Source organism: Solanum verrucosum, unplaced genomic scaffold (genome assembly GCF_900185275.1).
Source record: "Solanum verrucosum unplaced genomic scaffold, falcon-dt-bn FXZP01000184.1, whole genome shotgun sequence".
Classification (NCBI taxonomy): domain Eukaryota; kingdom Viridiplantae; phylum Streptophyta; class Magnoliopsida; order Solanales; family Solanaceae; genus Solanum; species Solanum verrucosum.
This window is the reverse complement of record NW_026020302.1, coordinates 446,524-473,755: the sequence shown is the minus strand read 5'-3', so window position 1 is coordinate 473,755 and position 27,232 is coordinate 446,524. Positions and strand designations below refer to the sequence as shown.

The 27,232-nt window shown below is 36.5% G+C and overlaps 3 protein-coding genes across 4 annotated transcripts; 2 read left to right on the top strand and 1 right to left on the bottom strand.

Moving 5' to 3' along the window:
- Positions 1 to 850: 850 nt before the first annotated feature.
- On the top strand, positions 851 to 2,112 carry LOC125834899 (protein WHAT'S THIS FACTOR 1 homolog, chloroplastic). The gene has a single exon (XM_049514047.1). It carries the CDS (start codon positions 896 to 898, stop codon positions 2,078 to 2,080), a length of 1,185 nt encoding a protein of 394 aa, XP_049370004.1. The 5' UTR covers positions 851 to 895; the 3' UTR covers positions 2,081 to 2,112.
- Positions 1,714 to 5,142, top strand: LOC125834901 (DNA polymerase zeta processivity subunit). 2 transcript variants are annotated; one of them, XM_049514049.1, is made up of 6 exons: positions 1,714 to 1,830; positions 3,047 to 3,112; positions 3,211 to 3,291; positions 3,379 to 3,491; positions 3,793 to 3,982; positions 4,521 to 5,142. In XM_049514049.1, exons 2-6 carry the CDS (start codon positions 3,088 to 3,090, stop codon positions 4,718 to 4,720), a joined length of 609 nt encoding a protein of 202 aa, XP_049370006.1. In that variant the 5' UTR covers positions 1,714 to 1,830; positions 3,047 to 3,087; the 3' UTR covers positions 4,721 to 5,142. The 2 variants fall into 2 exon arrangements, with proteins under 2 accessions (XP_049370006.1, XP_049370005.1); XM_049514048.1 differs by lacking the exon at positions 1,714 to 1,830 and having other exon boundaries at positions 2,885 to 3,112.
- A 570-nt stretch (positions 5,143 to 5,712) lies between these two features.
- On the bottom strand, positions 5,713 to 26,778 carry LOC125834896 (ATP-dependent DNA helicase 2 subunit KU70). Its single transcript, XM_049514044.1, has 19 exons — positions 26,679 to 26,778; positions 26,239 to 26,316; positions 19,926 to 20,042; positions 19,270 to 19,384; positions 18,482 to 18,587; positions 18,282 to 18,399; positions 18,026 to 18,109; positions 17,894 to 17,952; positions 15,998 to 16,131; positions 15,865 to 15,908; positions 11,046 to 11,122; positions 10,040 to 10,187; positions 9,487 to 9,548; positions 8,841 to 8,901; positions 7,985 to 8,077; positions 7,775 to 7,892; positions 6,570 to 6,672; positions 6,264 to 6,435; positions 5,713 to 5,960 (listed from the first exon to the last, which is right to left on the bottom strand). Exons 1-19 carry the CDS (start codon positions 26,748 to 26,750, stop codon positions 5,847 to 5,849), a joined length of 1,875 nt encoding a protein of 624 aa, XP_049370001.1. The 5' UTR covers positions 26,751 to 26,778; the 3' UTR covers positions 5,713 to 5,846.
- Between the last annotated feature and the right edge of the window lie 454 nt (positions 26,779 to 27,232).

Sequence of the window (27,232 nt, the reverse complement as noted above, 5' to 3'; positions counted from 1 at the left end):
AAATTTCAAATATTTTTTATTTATTTTTTAAATTTATAAAATTGGAGTCGAAGATAAAAGTTTTTGGCCCTTCAATTTGAAAATTAAAATAAAATTCCAATTTTACCCCTTTTTAATTTTAGATTATGATAATTATAAAAGGCAAAGTTGAACCTGAAAAACAAATAAGCCATTTTCATTCGTCTTACTGCTCTGCTGCGCTCCACACCGTCTTGTAAGTTTCTCCTTGTCTCTTCAATCTCTATCTAATTTGACCGAAGCCCTTTTAATTTACTTGCAATTTGAGTATATTTAGTAAACCATGAATTCCAGTGAATTTGTTTTTGTGTTTAATGATGTATTTGTTCCCATTTATCGAAGAGCTGCAACTCTATTGTATTACTTCATTTTTTGATTTTTTTTCACAAATTTAAAGCATGATTTTTTTCACAAATTTAAAGCATGATGTTCTTATAGTGTAGCACTAATCTGCGTATAAGTAGTAGCAGTCGAGAAAAATTTGTCCTTGTTTTGGTCATATATAGTCCAAGTCATTTCCTGTTTGTAGACTCAGGGGGGAGATTTAGGGTATTGGAGGGGGTTCCCAAGAACGTAGTAAATTTTGTGCGGATCCTGTGTTTGTATTGAAAAATCCAGTAAGAGAAACGGCTTGGGGATGTTGGGTAGTGGGTAAAAATGTAATCTTTTAAGCTTTGTTGCCCTCTTGGTCAAGGGTTCGAATTCGTTGGTCACCATCCATTAGGCTTGGAACCCACAAACTTCAAATTCTTGATATGCCTCTGTTTGTAGTTTTTGTTTTAAGGGGAAACAACTCTTTTCTCCAAAATCTTACTACACTTCAATTGTTTTAGCTAAATTGCGCACATCTCTGTTCTTTTCCAGATGCATAAATGTGATGGTCTTCTCGCTAATTGAGTCTCGAAAATGGTTTACAGTCAATGGAAGGCAAAGATTGTGCCATCCATTGCCATCTCTGGGAGTAGGACATATGTGGGTTCAAATTATGTTCAAAACCAGTGGAGGGAGGAGACCTAAGAAGAAAATGTACTATAGAGTAAATGATCTAGACAGAGTCATGGAGCTTCAGAAGAAACCATCATTGATTTTACGCTTAAAATCCATAATTCAATCACAGAGAAAACAATGCGTCCTTCTTAGAGACCTTGAGAAAGAAGTTGGATTTGTGCAAAAGTGGAATTTCATGGGTATTATTGAGAAATATCCTACGATATTCCGTGTCACCGGTGGTAATGGAACTCCACCGATGGTTATGCTGACTGAAAAGGCTGATAAAATAGCACTAGAAGAAGATGAAGCAAGAGCGCAAATGGAACCTATTTTGGTCAAGAATCTAAGGAAGTTGTTAATGTTGTCGGTTGATTGCACATTGCCACTGGAAACCATTCAACTGATTGAGAATGATTTGGGCTTGCCTAATGACTTCAGGCAGTCGCTGATTCCAAAATACCCACAATTTTTCTCAGTGAAAGACGTGAATGGAAGAACTTCCCTTCAGTTGGAAAATTGGGATTCTTTTCTAGCTGTCACTGCCCGGGAGGAAAGGTTGGCGTGTGAAGGGGTCCTGACTTCAAAAGAGAAGGTTAGAGTATTGAAAGATGGAAACTATTTCGGTCCCTTCGCGTTTCAAATGCATTATCCTGCAGGATTTAGGCCGAATATGAACTACCTTAAGGAAGTTCAGAAATGGCAGAAGATGGAGTTCCCTTCTCCATACTTGAATGCTAAAAGATTTGAACTTGCTGATCCCAAAGCTCAAAAGAGAGTAGTCGCAGTGCTTCACGAGCTCCTCAGTTTGACTATGGAAAAGAGGTTGACATCTGCTCAAATAGATGCATTTCATTCCGAGTTACGGTTACCAGCTAGACTTTTGCTTTGCTTAATCAAACAACACAGTATATTCTACATCACTAATAAAGGTGTTAGGAGTACCGTGATACTTAAAGAGGCTTATGATGGGTCTAATTTGATCTGTAAATGCCCTCTGTTATTATTTAGGGATAAGTTTATAGCACTTACAGGAAGAAGAGAGATTGATTCATGTATCAGTGCTCCAACATAGTTAATTTAATGAGAACAGTGGTTGACACTGTATTCTGTTCTTTTTACCCTGTTTCTCATGGGTCTTGATCAGTATTGTGTTAATCAGTAATACGAATGGTCAAGATATTGGCAGTGATGTAGCTTTGGAACCTGGGTGCAGCTTTTGTATTCAATTCTATGTTGAAAACAATTAAATACTGAATCAATCATATTAATTGGAATTTTAGAGCCTAGAGGCATGCTGAAAGAAAGAGCGATGGTGTGAACTTGAATGTCTTGAGAACTATCTTGGAGATCAACTCATTTTTGTTTTGAATTTTCCTGAAAGTTGCTTTTTGGCGTCCTTGTCTGTGTATGTCACAACATCCTCTATTTATCCTCCTTAATCATAATTTTAGTTGGCATTCTGTTTAACTTCTTTTTAGAGGTCATAGAGAAGTTTCTGTATTCCCTGGAAGCTGTACTACTGGTAGCAATAAATAATAGAAGCTTCTTTCTAAAGGCCTTAAATATTCACGAGTGTTCATATTAAGGATATCTTAGTTACTATATGGTTCTTTGATCCAAATTTTGACAGTTTCAATGGGTCATTATTTGTTTAACTTGGTTGTTTTATATCTTGTAGAGATAAAAATATAAATATTTTTTAAGAAGCTTTTAACAAATTATCATTCTTATTTGTTAGTTCTGGTTAATTAAGGAACCTTATTGATTGAGAGTAGCAATTCATAATCTTAGTAGTTCTTATAAAATTGTACTTCACGTCAAAACTTATGTACTGAAATGGTCGCATTGAGACCTTCTCAAATAATCCTTCTGAAAATCTATAACTTGTAAATTAAGGTTAGCCAGTTTGAGTTGAAACTCATTTACTATGATATCGTCGAACCTTTAAAAAGGCAGCCTCATTGGTCAATATAAAATGTCTTCTTTGTGTATAGCATGAGGGGAACTCATTGTGTGACTGCTTCACATGTTTGAGCAGAATACATTGTTGCAGAAACCATAGGAGTTGAGGAGAGAGTGATGGATCGCAATCGAAGTCCACAAGGTTGGTGTATTCTTATCCAGGTTCTGATTTGCTGATAAAGCTTTCTTTCCTCAGTATGTTTAGCAAGGAGAGAGGTCATCTTCATTGTGAAATTGCAGGTGAAACTGCCCAGATTCTTGTAGAATTCTTAGAAGTTGCCATTACGTCAGTTGTGTTCCTCAAAGGAGTTTACCCAAGTGGTAAAAGAAAAAAAATTAGCAGAAATTCAGAGCTCTATTTTACTGCTTAAGCTAGAAAACCTCTGAATTGGATCTTGTTCTATGAAGGGGCTTTTGAAAGGCGGCGTTACATGAATGTTGTGGTTCAAAGAGCTAGACACCCGGAGCTTCAACAATATATCCATTCTTCTGTCAATGGACTTCTTCCTTTCATACAAAAGGTGTATTACATTTCTTTTCAACTGTCCCATAATAGTTAATTGCTCATCTTGGGTACTGGAGCTAATGTGTGAATAGATATTTCTAACTTCCCCCTTCCTCTCGCCACATTGTCCCCCCTTTCCCCTCAGGGGAAAAAACAGAGGAACTTTTTGTCGTGTCCTTAAACTTATAACAATTTATTGATCTTGTTTATCAGACAAATGTTATTGCTTTTGCAAGGGAAATGAGAGATTGGCCTATAGGCTGTTATACTTGTGCTATCGTTGTTCGTCAAAAGTAATCATGCTTCTTTTCCCACAGGGATTAGTTGAGAGAGTGGCGGTGATTTTTTCTGATAGCAACAATGTACCTATCGAGAGATTTGTTTTCAAGATAAATGTAAACCAATCCTATGGTTCGAAGTTGGAGGAAGCTGATCTGGAGTTCTCTCTTAAATCATTTTTGATCAAGCTTCCTTTGTCGCAATCGTTAATGAAGGTTCTTCCACCAGGTAAGCTAATTAGGAACTTCATATTAAACGCCACTATAAATCTTCTTTTAATGACATTATATGTACTTAAAACTTAACTATCCAAAGGACAGGGAAAAAGAATGCTACACCCCAAAGCAACCTTAGTTGAATTTGTTTAGCCAAAAAGTGTATATATATATATTGGCATCTACAACAATGTGAAATTGGCATGGCTGAAACTTATTCTGTATCATGTATTTTGTACAAATTGATTTATATTGGATCTGTGACTTCAAATCGACAAAAAGCAATTCAAAGAATCCTACTAGTTAATGATAAACTTCAACGACAGATGAATATTTTGTCGAACAAAAGTGGTTTGCTTGGCTAATGGTTATGTATTGTAGCAAATATTTTGTTGTCAATCGCATTGTAGGACAATAATTGTCAGTTTACATGGTTCAAAGGATGAGATATTATTTTTGTTTATCCACAACTTGATACATAAGCCTTTAGCTTTTGCAATTTGCCTTTGTGAGAATTAGAAGTGGATTCCTCAAATTGTTAGCTTTGATAGATTGCAGGTGGGAGATAACAGCTTACTTCCACTCTCTCCCGCAGAGTGGTACCAGCAAAGATGCTGAAATTTGGGTCCCAACAGATACTCAGCAGTGGCAACAAGCACCTCTTATAACTCCTATTAAGTCCATGAGTAGTGAACCTCTAGGTGTTCAGCTATATCTTGAACATCCAAGTCTCTCTGAACCAAAGGCTTAGAGGGAGGTCATCTCAGAGGCATTTGTCATGGATCTCTTCCAACAGAATTAGTAAAGGTGTGCCAATATCTCATGCTGGTGTGGTTCCTGACATCTTTCCACTTTTCATACCATTCTCTTTTCAACCATTAGCTATTCGAAACTCACTTGCCTGACTTATGCACAGGGACTCAAAGAAAACATAGTTATGTCACCAGATTATCTTGTAAAGATCCTGATATACATGTTGATCAGTTTTATCTGGGTGCCCATCATCGTTTGGAAGTTCATTTCCTTACAATTACAGTGTAGAATTTAAACTGGTTGGCCAATCTATTCCAAAAGTACTCTTGTGTCATATGTACTCAAACTATTTATTTGAGTATATGAATGATTTTAAACATTTATTATGTGAATTTTGAATTGATTTTTTAATTCTATTTTATCAAAATATAAAAAATAAAACTAACAAACTTTATACTATAAGATTTTACAAGTAGTGAATATAGTTTCGTGTAACTAATTGTCAAACGTGCCCAACACCAAGCTTGCTTTACGTAGTCCCACCATTTGTTAGATTATATAATTATCTCGCATAACGATTGAAACGGTTAAAGATGGGAACAATCTCTATTCCACAAAGGTATGAGCAATGTCTACTTACATTTTCCCTCTTTAAACACATGATCTCAATGAGATTGATAATACATTTCCTCTCAAAATGCATTGATTTGGAACCCATTCATCAAGATACTTGATCTTAGTTGGAACAAGCATGTTGCCACCAGAAGCAAAAACACGTACACCCATATTTCTTCTGGAGAACCTCCTAATTGTCATAACAATTAGAAAGAGGGGATTTACACGAGATACGGGGAAGAGGAGTATTGGCAAAGTCAATTTAACCCCATTCGTACACCATTGACTTCTTTGATCAAGTCCCAACAATTTTTCATATACATGAAGCAAAAGGATCAAGTTACATATACATGAAGCAACAGGTAACAAGACCTCTTAATTTCCATAATAATGCCAAGACATAATGGTCTCAAATAGAAAGAAAAACTAACTAGTCAACAGGCTGCAACAAAAAGAACCATTCTGTACAAACTTATGGCAGACAGCCAAAGATCTGAAATAGTCACAACTCACTTACCCATGTGAGTTAAGATCCTACTAATCAGGGCTTCTTTCTTTCCAGTGACAGGAAGGTTATGTGCACCTAGGTAATACTTCAATTCTACAACTGTCAAGTCCTTCAACTGCAATATCGCAAAAAAAAAAGTGAAATACAAATATAATAAGTGAAACAAATGGAATTTTATGATGTGCATTCTGAAAAAGCTTCAGCCTTTGACAACAGCTTTGGCCGAAGTATTTTTTGTGCCTATCTCACTAAAAGTTTCTCATTCACTAGAAGCACAAATTGTTCCAACTAATTTATCTAACCCAAACCACATCACCTCATAAATTATAGATTGGTTACATTTTGGATCTGTTATAAAGCCCATAACTGAGGCAAAATATATATATATAGCATAACATCATAAGCTTGGCAATGTTACCTTCCCATTATCTGCAAGGTCAGACCAGTCATAATTACCATATTCTTTTATAGCATTTGCTTTTCGTTTCCTTGTTGGTTCAGCTTTTCCTTCAATGTTTGAGTCCTCTTCCTCATAGTTCTCTCCATAAACAGAGAGCTTGAATTCCTCCAATGCTTTGACAATACCAGGCCTTGCACCAAAACAAGATACAAGCAAAGGAAATTTCAGAATAACAAATTTTCTAAACATAGAGGCAAGTTGAAGACTAAAAAAGACCAAAACCACAGACTAAAGGGACCTAAGATGGTGGAAATTCGTCACTACCTGGCCATTCCTTCTTCATCTGGAAGAGTCTCGTCTTTAATTTCAGGCATCTCATCTTCATCAAGTGCAAGAGCTTGTAATACTGCATAATGTCTCTGCAATGCTGCAAGAAATGATCTTGTAAGAATACAAAAGGAAGGGGTACTCCACTTCTATAAATAAGGGGCATTCCACTTCATACAGTTCTGTAGAAATTATGAATGCCTGTTAATTGGAAGGGTGTCCAATGAAATAACTCTGCAAGTCATTGTTTGAAGCGAAAATTCTTTTGAAGCGCATGACTTCACGTATGAAGCGATGACCCTTTGCTTTGCATCATTTAATTGCTTTAGATATGAAGCACTGGAACAGAAATTAAACACCTTTGCAAGACTTGTGTTTGAAAGTCCCTTTTTTGAAGTTCATAAGTAGATTCTGCAATTTACATTTTACACTACCTAGAAATGTTTAACAAATTACATCAGAAACTTTGCTTCTTTTGGATGTCCACCCTATAATTGAACTTATTACTTTTCATTTGATCAACAAAGAGATGGATCAGTTAGTCCAACCCAACGGTAACATCAAGCTCCAGAAAGGCTTCCATCTCACCTCATAAAATTATCAGCCCATTCAACACCTATTCTTTAGTTGCCCAGTAACTGGTAGTATATGGAAAAGGTTATTACAGTGGCAAGGCATCTCAAGATTGAACTAAGGATGGAAGGATGGAAGGATGAAGTGCAATGGGCGCAGAGGTATTGCAAAGGGAAAAGCAAAGGTGCAGGTGTTTATAAGATGGTGTTAGCTGCTGCAGTGTGGCATGAAGGAATTTTAGAATTTTTCAGCAATCTACAAGGCCACAACATGTTATCATTAAGCAGATTGTCCAGGAGGTTTTCCATAGAGCTACAATGGTGCCTGAGTTAGCATCTTACATGACTAAACTGGATTGTTACCCAGAGTGATGTTGCTTGTTTGGGGACGAGGTGTTAGGAGGTCTACGTGAGCTGCAGGGTGCATCTGGCATGGGATTAATACTAGTCAGTGCAGGCCCTTTGTAGTAGGTTTCTTCTGTTTGTTTTTATCTTCTTGAGATGTAACACTTACTTTGGTAAATAATATAATTTGCTTACCAAAAAAAAAAGCTTCAATTTGGAATAGAAATTGCACATATAGTGGCAGCACAAAACAATGATCTCCTTTCCCAAGCAATGATTTCTTACCAGGATTAGCAAATTGGCACACAGAAAAATCTTTGAGGTCAATACGTTTCACTAAAGCGGAGGCCTTCTTTATCTGGTCGTCAGTGGCATGAGGCACGGAATTAGGATCAGTATGAAGCTGCAAGTAAAACCACATTCGTTAGATATAGACTTCATGATTTTTCAAAATAGAAAAAGAAATCAATTGTGACTAAGACATAATCTGCCTGCCTCTTCAACATGTCTGATATCATCAGAATATGGAAGATAAATCAGATGCATCCCTGGTGGCTCAACTTGACCACTAGGAGTCATTATTTCATCCTGCATTTATCAAAAACCATGAAAATGGAAGACCAAACAGGTAAAAGTTTGTCATTATTCACAACTTCACAGAGAAAAGAATACACCAAAAAAGGCTACTCCCTCCACCCAATTTCCACTGAGAAGTTTGAATGCACTTGAAAAAATTTACAAGGTATGCTGGACTTGCAAAAAATTATCAAAAAGAGTGCTGGTGTCACCAAAACACCCCTCCACCCCTCCAGGAAAAAAAAAGGCATGGTCTTGCAAAAAGTGATCACGAAAGAGGTGAGAATATTGAACTCTGAAAAGAAAAAGGGAAAACTTTCACCTCGCATGAGGAGCGAGTAGGCATAAGCTACTTAAGTCCCTATCAAAATCGTAGAGGCTCCAATACCATTTGAAAAGAGAATTTTTTTTTAAAAAAAAAAAGAGAGAAGAAACTCTCATGAAAATTAGCGAAACACACAAGACAGTAATGGAAGTTCTTTTAATTCTTGGAATCCTGAAATTATGATCACACAAGGATTAAGAATGTCCGACTTAATACTTCTTAGTAGATCTCTTTTGAATTTCACGAACAAATAAAGTCGTTAAGACTATTCTTAGTGATTGAATCAAATTATATACTTGGATTGTTGTCTCACTATCACACTCAACACATCCTTCAGTGCATGTCAGAGGTGATGGCAATCACTGATCCCAGCAATCACAGGTGCATAAATAGGCATATTTAGTCTACATATAATCCGAAAGGATTTGGAGGGGAAAAACAATGTCTTACTTGTGCAACAAGAGCAACCAATTGAGGATGACTTGAATTCCCATAGAAAGCAACTGCAAAACTGCGATGATAGTTTAAAGTCAAACACAAAACAGCAACACATTCAGCAAGCACAGCAACAGAAAGATCATGAACTTATTTCTACAGTCGAGAAAAAATAAACATTTGCAAACTAATCTTAATGCGAGAAGGCAAGCAGAAAAATGCCCATAAGTCAGCAGCATGTGCCACTTCCGTAATGGTTGAGATCAAAGCAAACTAGCACTACTGCAGACTGTTTATATACAACTTCAAACAAGATTTAGCACAGTGGGATGCTGAAGAGTAGTTCAAACTACCTAAGATAAGGTGAAATGAGAAGGAGAGAAAGACAACAAAACAGTTGCGTGAATTACTTTAGACAAAAGGCTGGCTAGAGACACATTTTTCGTATTTAAATAGACAAAACAGTATGAACAGTGACCAAAATGAAAATGAAAACCCAGTTGAATGTAGAATGGATGGACTTTTACCTAAGAAAAAGAGCATCCAGCCACTTCTAAATAGAGATAACAGGTCAAAACATGCAAAACTGGACTTATCACTCCCTACTATTAACTTAACCCTGTTTGCTAATTAAATTAACAAAATTTTCAGGCATACTAACCGCTTAAGCCGCAACATTGATCTGTGGAGAGCAACGAAAAGACAAGTGCTTCCAACCACTTCCTGCAAGGACCAAGGAGAAGCAATAGAATTGATAATCATGGAAATGACATATTATAAGAGATAGTGAAAAGTATTCCCAATTGATGGATTCAAAGTGGTAAAGTTGTATGGTAAGAAATCATTGGTACTGCATAGTCCAAGCTGTTAAAGCTAAATTTGATTAACTATGCCACAAGGACATGAAGATAGATATAAAAATGTAGAAATAAAGCACAAATCAAGTTGACTCGTCAGACTCGTTTCTAGATGTAGTTTTAAAAGGTGAAATGATCCAATCCAATATCCCATCTGTCAGCAATATAAATTGACAAAAACTACCATATTTTAAAGAGTGTTTTAAATAAAAAAATTTAACTAGTAGCAGTTGGACTAATATTAACCAGCTTAGCTTGTCGAGAATGAAGACGCCTGATGACTGTGAATAACCTTTAACTATGACCATATACTGAATCAAAAGAAGAAAAATGAAGGTGGATTATTGAAAAGAACACCTCATCACTGGGAAAGACAAAAGTTGCTGGCTTCAGGTTATGATAGTCCTTTAAGCAGCTCAATGGCTTGAAGCCCAGCAGACGAAGATGTCCAGTTGAAACTCTTTTGACTTCTGAAAGCTCATCCACAGAAAACATGACATTCTCACTGAAACAAAAAGGGACAAGACATCAGTGAATGACTGAATAAGTATACCAGAGTCGAGTTGGGTTTGTCATTTGGTAATTAAGTGAAGCAAAATTTAGCAAATCAAGGAAACTCAAATTTGAATTTTTTCTAGGATACCCAAGTTCACTACATAATCTTTTTTTCTAGGATACCCAAGTTCACTACATAATCTTTTTCAATACATAAATGGTGAGGATTTAACACCCTGTTCCAAGTCCCAATGTATCCATACTCTCTTAAATTAATCAGAAAATTTTGGAAAAAATGCAACAAGAGAGCACTGTTAGGAGCTGAATACTAATATAGTTTGTGGAGAGGCTTGGTAATGTTTTGACTTCTCTTTGGATAATCTGCAAGGAGATTGTGCTACCTTTGATTTTGTCTTTTTTACTATCTTCTGGAAGTACGAGCTATCGTTAGTGGTTAAATTTTGAAGTGTTTTCAAAGAAACAAAAAATAATTCACTCTACCCGTTGGAAGTGAAAAGGTTTTACTGAAATTGATTGTTGACAAGATACGAGAACACTCCCTATATAGGATATAGGAGGTTGAGCAACATGAAATAGGGAAGGTCTCTTACAATTTTTTGGGTTCTGAAATATGGCACATTCTTTTTATGATGGTGGTATCTGGTCAAATTGTGTGCACCTCGACTAATTTCATCTAATATCTACTACAAAATAAAAAAATATATATATACACACAATAAGAAGATTTGGAAGAAACATGAAAAATGCCACCCACACACATTTATCTAAAATAAGGATAATTGAAGAGAGAAGCCTAGATTCAGAGTAGAAGAAAAAGGAGTCATTCTTTTAAGAAACAGATACCGACTTTTTGTAAGACTGAAAGCGTTTTGGAGGCTCCTGAATTATAGCAGCAGTATCAGCACATATGAAGGATCTCTCAGCCTGTAAACAAGGAAGAACACAGAAGAGGTTAAAGACTTGCTTTATACCAAATCCCAACACAAACCAGAACTGACATTTCATTAACTTTTCTACCAACTTCAATGATAAGTGACAACTTGGAAATGGTGACTTACCCTAGTAAGTGGGATTCAGAAACAAGCTGACACAAAATTCCTCAATAACTTACCAAATATTAATATGACATGGCAAAAAATATTGTCGCTGCATGCATGAAATATGTGTTGAATCTGAGCGTCCAACAAAACAATTTAAGGCAATGGACAGAACAGCTCAGACCTTTAGAAATTCCTTATACGAAGTTGAGTCTTCTTTTTATTGGGAAAAAATATCCTATATGGGGCATTATGTAGCTCCACAACCACCTGTAACACCTTCCCAACATACAGCCCACCGTGAAGTTAATCCCATTACGTATAACAGTCTATCCAATTTCAACTATGTTATACATAAATGTTCCCCAGCATACCCTCTCTCACCTACAGCCCCCAACTGTTTTTACTTCTTATCTTCTACTATGCAAACATTATACAAATTTAAATGCTTAGACTTGAACCTACATAAAAACCAAACCAATCAACTCCTCCTCAATCTCAAACTCATTGGGGCCAGCTATAATAATCCTCTATGCCCAACCCGCTCTAGGCTGAAACTATTTTATTCTAAAACTAAGGGCCGGTTTGTCATAATATTATTTCAATATTTACAAACACGGCACATCAGTATTTGCAAAAACTTGTTTGGCCATAAATATACAAGCATTTGAACACTAGGTGAAAGATTGAGGTATTGGTTTAAAGGTGTATTTCAAGTGAAACACAGGTTTCTAATCTCAAATCTTCAACTACCACAAAATACTTCTCCATTCATTCTCGAACACAACTTTAACTTGTGAGAAATATATGAGAAGAATATTATTGAATTGTTGCTGTTTACATTATTTCATTGAGACCCTATTTATAGACCCTAGAATACAATCCTTTACCAAGTAGGATACTATTTAGTATTCCTATTTCTATTTCTATTCCTATTCCTATTCCTATTCTAATAGGATTGTATAAACTTATTCCTATTCTAATAGGATTGTATAAACCTATTCCTATTCTAACACTCCCCCTCAAGCTAGTGCATACAATTCATGTACCTAACTTGTTACAAATGTAATTAACACGAGGACCGATGAGGGGCTTGGTGAGATATCTGCAAGTTGATCACTCGACTTCACAAATTTGACAATCAATCTCAATGGGCTTGGTCTTCTCATGAAATACTGAATTTGATGCATAATGCTGATAAAACAGAGAGTGATAAAATTACAGTGTTGAACTTCCCAAACCAAGCTTGCAAAGACTGTTTCAGACCATAGAGTGACTTACGTAATCAACATACAAGGCTACTAAACTCCCCCTGAGCAACAAAATTAGGTGGTTGCTCCATATAGACTTCTTCACAATGCAACGGTCGCCGAAAGTGCTCAAAATCTAGTATAAAGTGTATGGATCATGTTGGAATCAATAGACGTGTCAGTATTTAACAAGAAAGTCACCGAAAAACTGGCCGGAACATGCTCATATGCCGGAGTATTAGATTTGATGGATAAAAGTGGTCACAATCTAAGAAATAAAATTATATGGGTAGGGTCGGAATTATGTCACGACCCAACTAGAAAATAGAAATTATATAGGATAGTTCGAATTGATGGAACGACCTCCATTGAAAAAGAGAAATAATATGGGTAGGGTCGGAATGATGACACGACCCTACTGAAAAAAGAAAATTATATGGGTAGGGTTGGAATGATGGCACAACCCTACGCAAATCAGATTTGAGGAGTCACCGAAAAGACGAATGGAACTATGCAAATCAAATCTGAGGAGTCACTGAAAAGACACATGATACTATGCAACTCAGATATGAGAAAATAGTTCGGAAAAATCCACGATACTACACAAATTAAATATGAAAAGTAGTCCGGAGAGATGCACGGTGCTACGCAAATCAGATATGCAAAAAAGGTAGTCACCGGAAGGATGACACGGTGCTACAAAAATTATATATGAAAAGTAGTCACTGGAATGATGGCACAGTGCTACACAAATTAAATATGACAAAGTAGTCACCGGAAAGATGGCACGGTGCTACGAGTTAGATATAAGAAAGTAGTCACCGGAATGATGGCACGGTGCTTACATAAATCAAATATGAGAAAATAGTCACCGAAAAGATACACGGTGACCCAACTTTTGCTAACATAATTGTTGGCCAGACGGGTGGCATATATGAGTAATAGCCGCCCACCAGCAGCGGAAACACTTTGATTGTTTACTAAGATCGTAGAGGATCTGATACCATGTGAGAAATATATGAGAAGAATATTATTGAATTGTTGCTGTTTACATTATTTCATTGAGACCCTATTTATAGACCCTAGAATATAATCCTTTACCAAGTAGGATACTATTTAGTATTCCTATTTCTATTTCTATTCCTATTCCTATTCTAATAGGATTGTATAAACTTATTCCTATTCTAATAGGATTGTATAAACCTATTCCTATTCTAACATAACTTTCACAAACTTTTTTCAATTTCAACTATAATACTTCTCATTTAGTAAACCTTGTGTCCTAGATCTAACACAGCTAGTAGACACATCCATCCATCACTAATCTGAAATAGAGAGTAATAACTTCTCCAATGAACTCCATCAGCTCTACGAGTTTGGTTTCCCATATAAAAAATAGTAATTTCGGTGTAGTAAACAGTATAAAACACAACATTTAGATTAGAAAGCTGAGTACCCAAAACAAGAGCTTGATGATGAATTGGCTGTGGAAATTTGTCTCACCAGAAGTATATCTATGGAAAGAAGTAATGCTAGAAAAATATGGCATGGAGGACAAATGGATGACAGAGGTGGTGACCAACCCTTACAATTGTAGTGTATGGAGATCTATCAGGAACCTATGGCAACAAGTCAGGGAGAGAACAAATTGTAAGGTGGGCAATGGAGAAAAAGTAGCTTTTTGGAATGACATTTGATGTGGACAGGAGACACTCAAACATGCTTTCCCTGTACTACATAGCCTGAACCAAGCACAAGAAGCAACAATGGCAGAATTATGGACAGGACAAGGGTGGAACCTGTTTCTAAGAAGGAACCTAATTGATTGGGAAATGACAACCATAGCAAGATTTCATCACACAATGCATATGGCTACCAATCTGACAGGAGAGGAAGATAGACTATTATGGAAGGGGGGGAGAGGGGGAAGAATGCACTGTAAAATCAGCATACAGAGAACTCGATTCTACTGAGGTGCAGCAAACAGGATGGCCCTGGAGGATGATCAGGAGAACAGAAACTCCCAACAAGGTGAATTACTTCACATGGCTCTTGACAAAGGAGGCAGTCTTGACACATGAGAACTTGAACAAGAGGAAATACAATCTATGTTCTAGATGCTATCTATGTGAAAACAGGTGGAGACGGTCAACCTTCACTTTTTACACTGCAAATGGACATGGCAGATGTTCATCCACAAGAGGAAGATCAAGTGGACAAAGCCTGGGAGAATTATAGAAGGCCTACAATGCTGGAACAGGGATGGAAATGCAGAAAAAAAAAAAAAAAAAGAGGAAATGGAGGATTGTCCTAAGCTTGCATTTGGTGGACAATTTGGAAGGAAAGGAATCAAAGATGTTTTGAAGGAAAACAGAACAATATTCAAAAGATAAAGACAAACTGTCTAGGGCTGTACTATTTTGGTGTAAGCAAGTAGTGATAGGAGTTATTGAAGATGTTTAATGTTATTGATTGGCTGTAACTAGAAGATCATAAGAATGATGTAAGTAGAACTTTTTTGGGGGGGGACTACACTTCGATGTAGTATACCTGTAGATATATAGAAGTAAATGTTACCTTTCTCAAAAAAAAAAAAAAAAAAAAAAAACAATAATTAGTTTGTGGTATAAAACTTTGCATTACTAGAAATGCATTACAATGGTAACACTGTTTAATTCCCCTATAATCACATAAGTCACATAAATAACATATAACGGGATTCTACGTATTATTTTTTCAAGATAGAATGTGAACTAAGAAAACTTATAGTATTAGAAATACCTAGATAGGAGCGCCTAAAATGCTTTAGAAGGACTTGTTTGGTAAATAACAGCATTTTCAATAAATATCATGATAATTTTCTTACAAGGTTCCCTGTTTGTTTTGCTACGGATTCATTGGCAAGATCTCCATAGGATATTCATTGACCTAAGAGTGTCTTCACATGATTGGTCGGCAAGGAAAACCAAAAAAATTGTTGTATAATTGGGACGTACAGAGAAGTGAAATGAAAAACTTATACTGGCTCTTCCACAAAAATGTGTAGCTACAAACTGCAATCACCCATCTAAAGGCTGACAAATATATTGAAAGATAGATGGTCAAATGAAATTTTTCTTTGGACGAAATGACCGTAAGAAAGAAAACAACACTGAACCCTCAATGAATAGTCAAAAGATTGCTGCAAATCCATTACAATCAGAACTAATAAAAATCAAAACCCCAAGAAGTGCAAAAGTTAGTTATGAACAATAATTCTCTTAATCCCCCTCCCACTAAACAAGAGACACACATAAACTCAACAAAATTGATAGGGAACTTCCAAAGAACAAAAGAAACAAGGTTAAAAACAAAGCATGACAATGAAGCTAAAAAGTACCTTCAAAGGAAGATTAGTCATCGAATCAAGCCAAGTAATTGTCCCTACAGAAAAATAATAAGGGTATAGCGTTTACTTATAGTCGGCTCACAGTAATCATTACCTAATAAAAGATAGGACAACAAAGGCAGACCTGGATTAGTTGGACGGATCAAAGCATAGGTGTTAAGTTCGATAGATAATCCATTAAAAATTGCAAATCTAAGTCTTCGAACTCTGCGCTTCTTAAACATTCGTTTCCTTAGCTGGTCGTTCAGATCTTCAAACCTGATATAGCAAACATAGGAAAGGAACGCATGAAAACAGGGACCAATACATTTTCAGTAAATTTAGGCTCTAAAAGAATAACAAATCTAACAGGCTCAAAGTGCACTCAACACCTTAACACCTTGCAAACTGACATTTATTATCTAGTGATCTTGATCAAAAAGAATAAAACCACAAATTTTGGAAATGCAGGAAGTTATAAAAATGCACAATTTAGTAACATAGGCACAAAACACACCACCAATCAGATTCCTACATAAATAAAGGACATGTACAAGCTTGAGCTGTTTAACAGCATACAAAGCACATACACCAGATTTTGAATGTCTGCACAAATTGCATTCAACCCAATTACTGGATCTGGTCATCTCACCTTCATGTTATTTGGTTTTCTACATTCAAGTATTCATGTCATCAATCAAGAAAACAAATGAAGAAATAAATAAAACTAACAAGTAAATTTGTGAACATTCATATCACCCTTTTGGACCCTCATTTCTCTCTGAATGCACAAAATGGATCATCTTCCTTCCATTGTCATCCACTTAAAAAAATCCTCCTTGTTCAAGACTATTATTCAAATAACTGAGTAAGTTTTCCAGTAAGCAATACCTATTGAAGAAATGGAATCTGTCCTTCGGTGAAGCCTGAAATGGGAAGGTAAAGGAGCTTTGCTGATAGTCTGGAGATTCTATATTCTATCTTTAGTATTATGCTACCTTTTTAAAAAAAAATGTATTACGCTTTTCTTAATTGCGTTTTACACAAGTTGATGTAATTTTATGTCCTTTGCATGTTCAGTCCCTCTAATTGTCGAAGTTCTAATTCTTTTTCACTGTATTCATGTCTGTTCAATGCTACTCCAATGGAACAACCACATGGTATTGGAAAATATATTTTCCTATTTTCATTTACCAGACATATAATGTCTGTACCTAATTATATTGGACAATTATCTTGTCTGTCTTGTATACCTTTGCCAGTCCCTCAGCAATCTGTCTGTATAGCAATTATTTTAGAAACTTCAGTAGTATTATATGACTCTGTTGTGTTACTTAGCCCAAAAAAACCATGCATACTCCCACACACTGTATAAATGCCTAGACATAAGGACAAATTCATCTTAAGAAACAGATAGAGAACTCTGAGTATTAATATACAAGAATCTGAATTTCAATCAGTACTTCAGTACATGTATCTTTCAAGAAATGGAGACCATAGGTGCAACCATTCATGCTTCCAGCATGAAACTTCCTAACACTACTATAAGAAGCTGTAGGAAAGAAAACTTAGGTGATTTGTTCTTCTTGAACATTAGATCAACAACTACACATTAGATGGACAACAACTAAATCGTAGTCCCAAGCAAGTTGGTCTCGACTATATGAATCACCACTTCTTTATTTACGCTCATTTCATATTGTCATCATACTAAATCTTCATGAACATTAGATCACTTAGAGAAATATCAACACAACAAATGACTACATCATCTCGATCACTGAAAGAAAGCATGACTATATGTAACAAGTTCTTATTTTGGACTCCTTTAATGAATAATTATTAATCACACTACAGTAAATTGTGTCAACAAATATCAAGTCCTTCAGAAAGTAGTTTAACATTTTAGATGGAGATTCATCAATTGACTAGTGCAATCATATGAGACAGCCATACATATACTGAGCATACTAATAAATTTGAATAGCTCACAACTATCCATGGGGAATCCTCAACAGTTGAAATCTTTTGTAAAGTATACCTCTCTCCTATCAGAGCTTTGAACTGAGCAAGGTCATCACCCTCCAGACCAAGTAAATCCTGAAGACAAAGATCTTGAATTAGATAACAACAACATGCAAGAAAGGATCTCAAAAATAAATAATGGTCATACAGCATAAAAAAGGGAAACATTGAACTCATCATCTGGCCGGCTTAGTGGAAGAAGCTCAATTGTAATACCAAGATCTTGAGCATCCTGCAACCATTAGCGCTATGAGTAGAATAGTAGTGTAATAATCATTCAAGAAGTCACAAAACAATCTCAATTTCACTCAGAGCTATCTTCACATAAATTTACTTTTTCCTTTGGGACTTGTTTTCAACTGACTATAATATTAATATATAAATATGTGGCATAGATACTATACTTTGGCACGCTGCATCGTTGTCCTCATCATATCCACTTTTATGACACCTTTGAGATTACCAAAAGGATCATCTTCATTTGTAAGCAAGAGAATGCGTTTATCAGCAGTTTTTGCAGATCTGGAAATGGTTTGAACACTAGTAAAATAAGATGGTGCACATCATTTCAGGGGAAAACAAAAAGGAAATGAGCAAATTTTACCCTTTACGGAGAAGGGCTTGTGCAACCCAAAGAGCATTGTAAAGAGAATTCTCACGAGAGCCAGGCACAATTCCGTACTTACTTCCTATTTCTTTTTCAAATCTTTCTGCAAACAAATTAAACAGGTAATTGCAGCACAAGTCTAGAAAACCAAAAAAACTCACTGTTTTTCCTTGAGTTTATTCATTGACGAGGCAAGACATTTAACTGATTGTATAGAGGATGAAGCTTTCTCAGTCCATTGACATAGCAGAAAATTCTCCGCATTATTATTAATTAAGTATGAAATAACATAATTTTAGGGTTTTCCAGTTTGCTGGTCAAACAAGGACTAATAAAGTACTCCGTACGACGATTGTGAAGAGTCAGTAAAAATGACTGCTTCTACATATATTCAAGAGCCTATGTTCCTTTAGGCAGATTGACAACAAGCCCTCTCCTCAGAGTGCAAAGTATAGAAAGCACTAAGGTTTTAAGTGCAAAAACTGAAATTTAAGTGTGGGCTTTAACGAAGAAAGGTGCTAATGAAGCAAAATTAAGAGTACCTTCATGGATGAGTTTTTCCTCTTAAGTCTGAGAAACAGCTCATATTTACAAGGGAAAAAAAGATGAAAAATGATGATACAACAACTTGGCACGAGTCACTTTGCTTATGCGAATTTTGACTGCAATGATGTGACCTAAGATGAAGCAATTTGAGGACCAATGTTGAATCTAGTCAAAACAGAGATAGGTGCAATACTACACGCCCACCAAAAACTAAATTAGAGACCAATATGATGATTTACCTTCTATTTGATCAAATTCTTTAATTAGCCTAGCTGTTGGTCTGTCCAGATCCTCTCTTTCTGGAACATTAAATACATAAACGCCACTTAGGTCCTGCAAGTTCTTTTTTTCCCGCTGAAATCACAAAAAAAGAACATAAGAAAAAATCATCACTAAAAAAAATTCTCAAATTTGGTTTTCCCTTATCAAAATTTGGAAATACTAACAATAGGAAACAAAAACTCGAAACAGGTGTTAGTTAGGGGGGAAATAGCAAAAACAAATCTGCCTTGATAGAAGTGGTTTTTAACCCACCTAGTCTGCTGCATAACAAGAGCACATACATCTGGCCCACCTAAATAATATTTGATCAGACTTATACAGTACAAGGAAGACTTGGATCCCACAAGTAAATGAAAATCTATGTCCACATTCTTTTAGAATAAAGGAAAATACAAATCCACACAGAATTCTCAAGTTACAACCAAGGTGGAAAAGAAGGCCCAGCAAAGGTTAGTTCAGGATTTAATTTTTTTTTTTTGGGGGGGGGGGGGGGGGGTAAGTATAACTCTGAAATAATTTTGTAGATAGAGAAAAGCAGCGCGATTAAGGATATTATATCATATTGTCAAAGACACAGCTTCAGATGTACAGCTTCTAGGGAACAAGGGCTTACAGTGTTAAAGAAGCATATAGAAACTTCATCATAAGACCTATTAATAATCTGAGTTCTGAGAGATTGTGCAATGGAATTGATGGCAACTTGAAAATGAGTTGCAGTCTTTTCATCATCCTGCAAAAATGAAGAAATGAGTGGGATTCCACATTTACAATCAAAAGGTGAAAATGCTAAAGAAAATTGAGAAGATGCTTTTAAGAAAAATAGGCCTCCTAGGATCCCCTAAAATATTTTAATGAAAGTAACACAAACAAGGTGCCAAATATTGGTTTGGAACCTGCTGTTAGCCCAATTAAGCCTTTCATTCCTCCAGTGATGCAAGTCTACAGATATTACAAGTCAGTTAGTGGAGGGATTCATTAGTTAGTTACAATTTTGTTATTCTGTTATAACAGCCAGTGTAGCAGTTGAATTTTAGTTGTGGAATATATCCATATATACAATGTAAAGGATTGGAGTTTAAGGCATTGAATGATAATACATTTCTCTTTCTTCTAAAATTCTCTTTCTAATATCTCAGCTGCAAGCTCTAAATTAGTATCTTAGTTCTTCGAGTTCAAAGCTCCTAGAATTGTTCTTCGTAGTTGATGCTTAATTGACTGCCATTGTGCATCAATTGGTATCAGAGCTAGCGATCTTTGGCATGATGGTGACCAGAAGTAAGAATCAAGATAAATCAGTGGAAGAGATGGATGATCGATTAGCCCAGATCCAAGATCAGTTGACGAATCTGATGGAGGGGATGACTAGCATGAACGATAGGAATTCACAAATAGAAAAGGAATTGTATGAGATCAAGGAAACCATTGGCCGATTGGGAATTAAGGGCAAAGAAAAGGAACTGGGAAGAGCAGAATCTTCAACGGATAAGGCCTGTTCAGTTGAATCACAGCATGAAATCGGACACAAGGAAACTCACAGCAATTCTGGTAATCTCTTCACTCAATTTTCTAGATTAGAATTCCCTAGATTTTCTGGTCAAGATTTAAGAACGTGGTTGTATAAGGTGGACCAATTCTTTGCTATGGATGAGGTTGCATTCGACCAGCGGGTACAAGTAGCTTCAATTCACCTAGAAGGGGAGGCAATTGCTTGGCATAGGTCGTATATGAGGTCTAGAAGTTGTGTAGCTGATCCTTCATGGACCGAGTATGCCTTGGCTTTGAATGAAAGATTTGGGGAAGAGTTTGAGGATTCTATGGAGGCTTTGAAGAATCTAACTCAAACAGGCAGTGTGAAGGAATACCAAGCTGAGTTTGATAGATTATTAACAGGAGTGAATCTGTCAAATGAGAATACTATCAGCTGTTTTTTGGGTGGGCTAAAGCCAGAACTAAACAAATCTATCAGGATGCAGTCACCAAGAACACTACTACAGGCCTATAAACTTGCTAGGTTACAAGAGGATGTTTTTGATGCACAAGCGAAGACATGGGGTTTGAAACCTATGGTCAGACCAATACAGGGACCAATTCTACCTACTCCTACTCATGTTAAACCAACTAATTTCTCTCAAAAACCATTTACACCAAATTCCACATATAGGAAACCAGTTGATTCACAGGTTGCTAAACCTAACAGATTCACTGGTAATGGGTTGGGAAGGAGGCTGACTGCTACTGAGATGAGAAAAGGGCTAAAGGCCTTTGTTTTTTTTTGTGATGATAAATATGTGGTTGGTCACAAGTGTAGGTCCAATAAACAATTTTTTCTAGTGGAAAGAGAAGATGAGGAGTTGGTTCAAGAAGAGGTAGTGCAAGACCAAATACAAGAAGACAACGAGGAAGTTGATGAATTCATGACCATATCCTTACAAGCTTTCACAAGAGTGATTGGTTATCAGACTATTAAAGTGGCTGGCTATCATGAAAAGAAACCCTTGCAGGTTTTAATTGATATTGGGAGCACACATAATTTCATTGATCAAGAAGTAGCCAAGAGGTTAGGATGTCAATCCACCACTATTATGGCCCAATCAATTAGTGTTGCTGATGGCAGGAAGGTGCAAACAGGTTTAGTGTGCAAAAATCTAACATGGCTTTTGCAGGGTACTACATTTACCTCTGATTTCTTGTTGCTACCATTGGGTAATGTGGACATTGTCCTGGGGGTACAATGGTTGAATACCTTGGGTAGAATCTTGTTTGATTTTCAGAATAAAACCATTGAATTCAGGTATCAAGGTAAAAAACATGTCTTCAGAGGAGCTAGTAGTCAGCTAAAGTCAGCAAGGACCAAATCAATAAATAAGGTTGAGTCTGATGAGACTCAATTCTTCATGATGTCATTATTATTTGGTTCAGAGGATAGGTTGCAGTGCTACAACATTCATGCTGACCAAGGTAACTTAGTTCATCCAGCATTATCCTTGTTAATTGACCAATATGCCAGCATTGAGATTCCTACTACACTGCCACCTCATAGAAGGTCTTTCGATCATCGCATACCACTGGTTGAGTTGGCCAACCCAGTGAACAAAAGACCTTATAGGTACCCAGGGGTCAAAAAGGATATTATAGAGAAACTTGTACAGGAAATGATAGATCAGGGGGTCATACAGCATAGTACTAGTCCTTATGCTTCGCCAGTTGTGTTGGTTGGCAAAAAGGATGGTAGTTGGAGACTTTGTGTAGATTACAGGGAGTTGAATAACTTGACCATTAAAGACAAGTTTCTCATACCCATTATAGAGGACCTCTTGGACGAGTTAGGAGGTTCCATGGTATTTTCAAAGATTGACCTTAGAGCTGGATATCACCAACTGAAAATGTATGAAAATGACATCTAGAAAACTACCTTTAAGACTCATGAAGGACACTATGAATTTTTGGTAATGCCTTTTGGCTTAACTAATGCTCCATCATCCTTCCAAAGTCTTATGAATTCAGTTTTTAAGCCACTACTGAGAAAAACTGTTTTAGTTTTTTTTATGACATACTTATTTACAATAAAAGTATGGTCGATCATATTGAACATGTGAGGGCAGTCTTTGAACTAATGCAGCGATTCCAACTATATGCAAAAATGTCTAAATGTGCCTTTGGAGTGCCTAAAGTGGAATATCTAGGCCACTTCATTAGTGGTGAGGGGGTGTCTACAGACCCCAAGAAGATTGTAGCAGTAGCACAATGGCCTATTCCTAGCAATATCAAGGAGTTGAGGGGGTTCTTGGGACTTTCTGGATATTACAGAAGGTTTATACAAGGATTTGGATCCATTTGTAAGCCATTACATGAGTTACTCAAGAAGGATGGATATACTTAGACTGAGCATGCTACAACAGCATTTGAGGAACTAAAGCAAGCCTTTATTTTTGCCCCAGTATTAGCTATGCCTGATTACTCTAAACCTTATGTGGTGGAAACTGATGCAAGTGGGAAGGGAATTGGTGTTGTGCTAATGCAGCAAGGCCACCCTATAGCATCTATTAGCAGGCCACTGGCTCCTAGACACCAAGCCATGTCTGTCTATGATAGGGAACTAATGGCTCTTATATTTGCTGTCACTAAATGGTCCCACTATTTGATAGGAAGGCCCTTCATTGTCAAGACTGATCAAAAAGCTTTGAAGCATTTGTTGGAACAAAACCTCCACACTGACTTTTAGGTGGCTGGTATTTCCAAACCAATGGCTTTCGACTTTTCAATTGAATATAAGAAGGGTATAGACAACAAAGTTGTTGATGCCTTATCTAGGAAGCCTGATGCTAAGTTATTAGCTATCTCCTTATTGACACCTAATGATTCTCTATATGAGCAGATCAAGGGAACTTGGTTAACTGATGCATCTTTGCAGACTTTGATTACTAAATTACAGGTTCAGCCTTTCAAGTCTTTTACTTGGTGTAATGCTCAGCTTAGGTGGAAGGGTAGATTGGTAGTTGGAGCCAATTCCCACTTGAGAAAGACAATTATTTCATTGTGGCATTCTACAACACAAAGTGGACATTCTGGCATGAATGCTACCATTAAGAGGATACAATCTCTATTTTATTGGAAGTCTCTAAGTCAGGATGTGAGGGACTTCATCAACAAATGTGATGTCTGTCAGAGGCACAAGTATGATGTTTCTGCCTATCCAAGCTTACTGCAGCCTTTGCCTATTCCAGATGGAGTATGGACCAATGTGTGTTTAGACTTCATTGAGGGCTTACCTAAGTCCAATGGCAAAAATGTTATCTTGGTGGTGGTTGATAGGTTGAGCAAATATGGCCATTTCATGAGCCTACAACATCCTTATACTGCTCAGTCCGTAGCACAGTGCTTCTTGGACAATGTTTTTAAACTTCATGGCATGCCAGCTACATTGACAAGTGATAGAGATCTTGTGTTCCTTAGTAAATTCTGGCAAGAATTGTTTACAATACAAGGGGTTCAGTTCCAGAGGAGTACTGCTTATCATCCTCAAACAGATGGACAAACGGAGGTTTTGAATAGGACATTGGAAACTTATCTGCGATGTTTTTGTTCTGATAGCCCTAAGGAATGGTCAAGTTATTTACCGCTTGTTGAGTGGTGGTATAATACTACTTATCACACTGCTATCAAATGCACTTCTTATGAAGTTTTATATGGTCAGAAACCCCCCATTCACCTTCCTTACTTAGCAGGTGAGTCTTCATCTGACATGGTAGATAGATCATTGGCTGCTAGAGAAGCAATCATTCATCTTTTGAAGTTTCATATTCAAAGAGCCCAACAAAGAATGAAAGACTTGGTTGATCGACATAGGTCTGACAGATGTTTCGAGGTAGGAGATTGGGTTTACCTTAAGCTGCAACCTTATAGGCAAGTTTCAGTTGTTGTTAGACCCTTTAACAAGTTGGCTGCTAAGTATTTTGGTCCCTATCCTATTGCTGCTAAAGTTGGAGTGGTTGCCTATAAATTACTTTTGCCAACTGATGTCCTAATTCATCATACATTTCACGTCTCTCAGTTGAAGAAGTGTCATGAGGTCCCATATGTCATCAATCATCCACCTGTGTTTCATTTGTCCAGTCCATATTTCCCTATGCTTGAAGGTGTGTTAGACAGGAGGCTTGTGAAAAGAGGCAACAAGGTTGTAGTTCAAGTGCTTGTGAAGTGGACTGCTATTGATTCTTCTCAAGCTACTTGGGAATACTTGTCTGACATTCAACATAGATTTCCTTCCTTTCAGCCTTGAGGACAAGGATGTACTTTTGTAGGGGGTATTGATGCAAGTCTACAGATATTACAAGTCAGTTAGTGGAGGAATTCATTAGTTAGTTACAATTTTGTTATTCTGTTATAACAGCCAGTGTAGCAGTTGAATTTTAGTTGTGGAATATATCCATATATACAATGTAAAGGATTGGAGTTTAAGGCATTGAATGATAATACATTTCTCTTTCTTCTAAAATACTCTTTCTAATAACTCAACTGCAAGCTCTGAATCAGTATCTTAGTTCTTCGAGTTCAAAGCTCCTAGAATTGTTCTTCGTAGTTGATGCTTAATTGACTGCCATTGTGCATCATCCAGGCTCCAGCTGCAAGTTCAAATCACACCAACAAGACACCAGGAATATCGCATGAACCATTTTTACAATTGTGCTTTGAAAGCTATGCTAAGGAGGTTGATTATTGATATGATAGGATCCTTGTGAAGCAGTAGCTTAAGCTTGGTTGGGATTTTGTAAAGTCTTTTTGCCCTGTTATGGTGCAACTTTAATATATATATTCATTACAAGTTTAAAAAAAAATGTGCTTTGCAAAAAATGCCTTTCTATATGATAAATTAGTTTCTATAAGACTTTTACAATAAACGTTTCATATTTATTAGCTTAATAACCTATCAACAAGTCTCTCCATTCATCTCTACCAAATGAACTCGTTTGTTAACCATACAGCTTAAAATGCACATTTCCATTTAACAAAAAGTAATAGAAATCCAACCTCAAGGAGATGTCCCTTTCCAGAAAAAACAACTCCTAACAGTTGTGCTTTGCAACCCCAAAAGTTAGTTCAAGAAGGGGTTATTGCTCAAGTCCATATAAGCAGACCGCTTGTCCATTCCCCAATAAATGTGGGAACCAAACCCACTCTAACCAACCAACCCCTTTACGCCCAGGTCCTACTGGAGCATGGACCAAGAGCTCAACCATGAATGGACCTGACTTTAATACAATGTAATGATACGGCGCCTTGAACTCTACTCAATCGGATTATAAATTAATGTCTAAAAGAAATTCACAGTGAAAAAAGTCAACTTTATCAGTTTAAAGTGAAGTGGAGTAATGGGAAATGACCAAAATCAATCAAAATGAGAAAAGCAGCTGGTAAAAAGGACTAACCGTTGGGCAAGTAGTAGAAAACATTTTAGGTGAAGCATCCACAAGATACACCAATAATTCCTTAGTAGCATCTCTTTCCTGCATGTTTAGTTTTGACATAAAAATATCAAATAGCTTAATAATCAATCTTAACTTAAACAAGCAAGTGTTAAATTAGGTCTTAGGCTTAACTCACACCCCAAAAGCTAGCTCAAAGGGAGGAGGATTGTCCAAGCCTTATAAGGAGTCCACCCATCTCATTAACCACCGATGTGAGACTTTTGTTCCTCCCTTTTGAGCTAGTTTTTGGAGTATGAGTTAGGCCTAAGACCTAATTTAACAGCAAGTGAAAACTCATAATAATTCCTTTTAGGATTCTGTTTCCAGCATGTTTAGTTTACCCATTTCCCATTTCCCATTCCCTACCCCTAATTTTAAAAAAAAAAGGTCAAGGGGCTTACCTTGAAGAATTCATTTTCAGGGTCATCTTCATCGTCACGAAAGACTTCATCTGGGTCGAGGTCCATTGACATATTGAAGATTTTTTGGAACAATAAAGTGAAGCAGAAGAAATGAAGAAGCTTTAGGTTTTAAAATGTGACTTGTTCTGAATATAAGCTTGTTGGAGAAGGAGACGCCCTCCCGCCTTATTTTCAATAGGGCATTTCCGTAATTGATCAATTGCCCAAGACATTTTCATTTTGCCAGGTGGCTATTGCAATTTTTAATGTGGTAGGTACTATGTGCTTGCATGTTTGTACTTTTAGGAGTTACGATTGTAGAATTTACAAAGTTTTTAAATGGAGTCCACTTTGATTAAAAAACCATGAATCCTCAAATTATTACTCTCGCTGCCTCTAATTACTTGTCCACTTTTCCTTTTATAGTTGTCTCTAATTACTTGTTCATTTTGACAAATCAAGAAAGAACACAAAAAATTTTATCTATTATATCATCAATTAATTACTTTGAAAAAGGTAGAACTTTTTGAAAATCTTAAATTTTTTATTCATCC

Bases quoted from the DNA above. Each gene is read 5' to 3' on its own strand.
- LOC125834899 (XM_049514047.1), top strand. From the start codon at position 896: ATGGTCTTCTCGCTAATTGAGTCTCGAAAATGGTTTACAGTCAATGGA.
- LOC125834901 (XM_049514049.1), top strand. From the start codon at position 3,088: ATGGATCGCAATCGAAGTCCACAAG. The intron at 3,492-3,792 runs GTGTATTACATT...CTTTTCCCACAG, and splicing joins TTCTTCCTTTCATACAAAAG to GGATTAGTTGAGAGAGTGGC. The intron at 3,983-4,520 runs GTAAGCTAATTA...TAGCTTTGATAG, and splicing joins AATGAAGGTTCTTCCACCAG to ATTGCAGGTGGGAGATAACA.
- LOC125834896 (XM_049514044.1), bottom strand. From the start codon at position 26,750: ATGTCAATGGACCTCGACCCAGATGAAGTCTTTCGTGACGATGAAGAT. The intron at 19,385-19,925 runs GTAAGCCCTTGT...TTGTGATTTCAG, and splicing joins CTATATGCTTCTTTAACACT to CGGGAAAAAAAGAACTTGCA. The intron at 8,078-8,840 runs GTAAGACATTGT...TGATAAATGCAG, and splicing joins TGGTTGCTCTTGTTGCACAA to GATGAAATAATGACTCCTAG.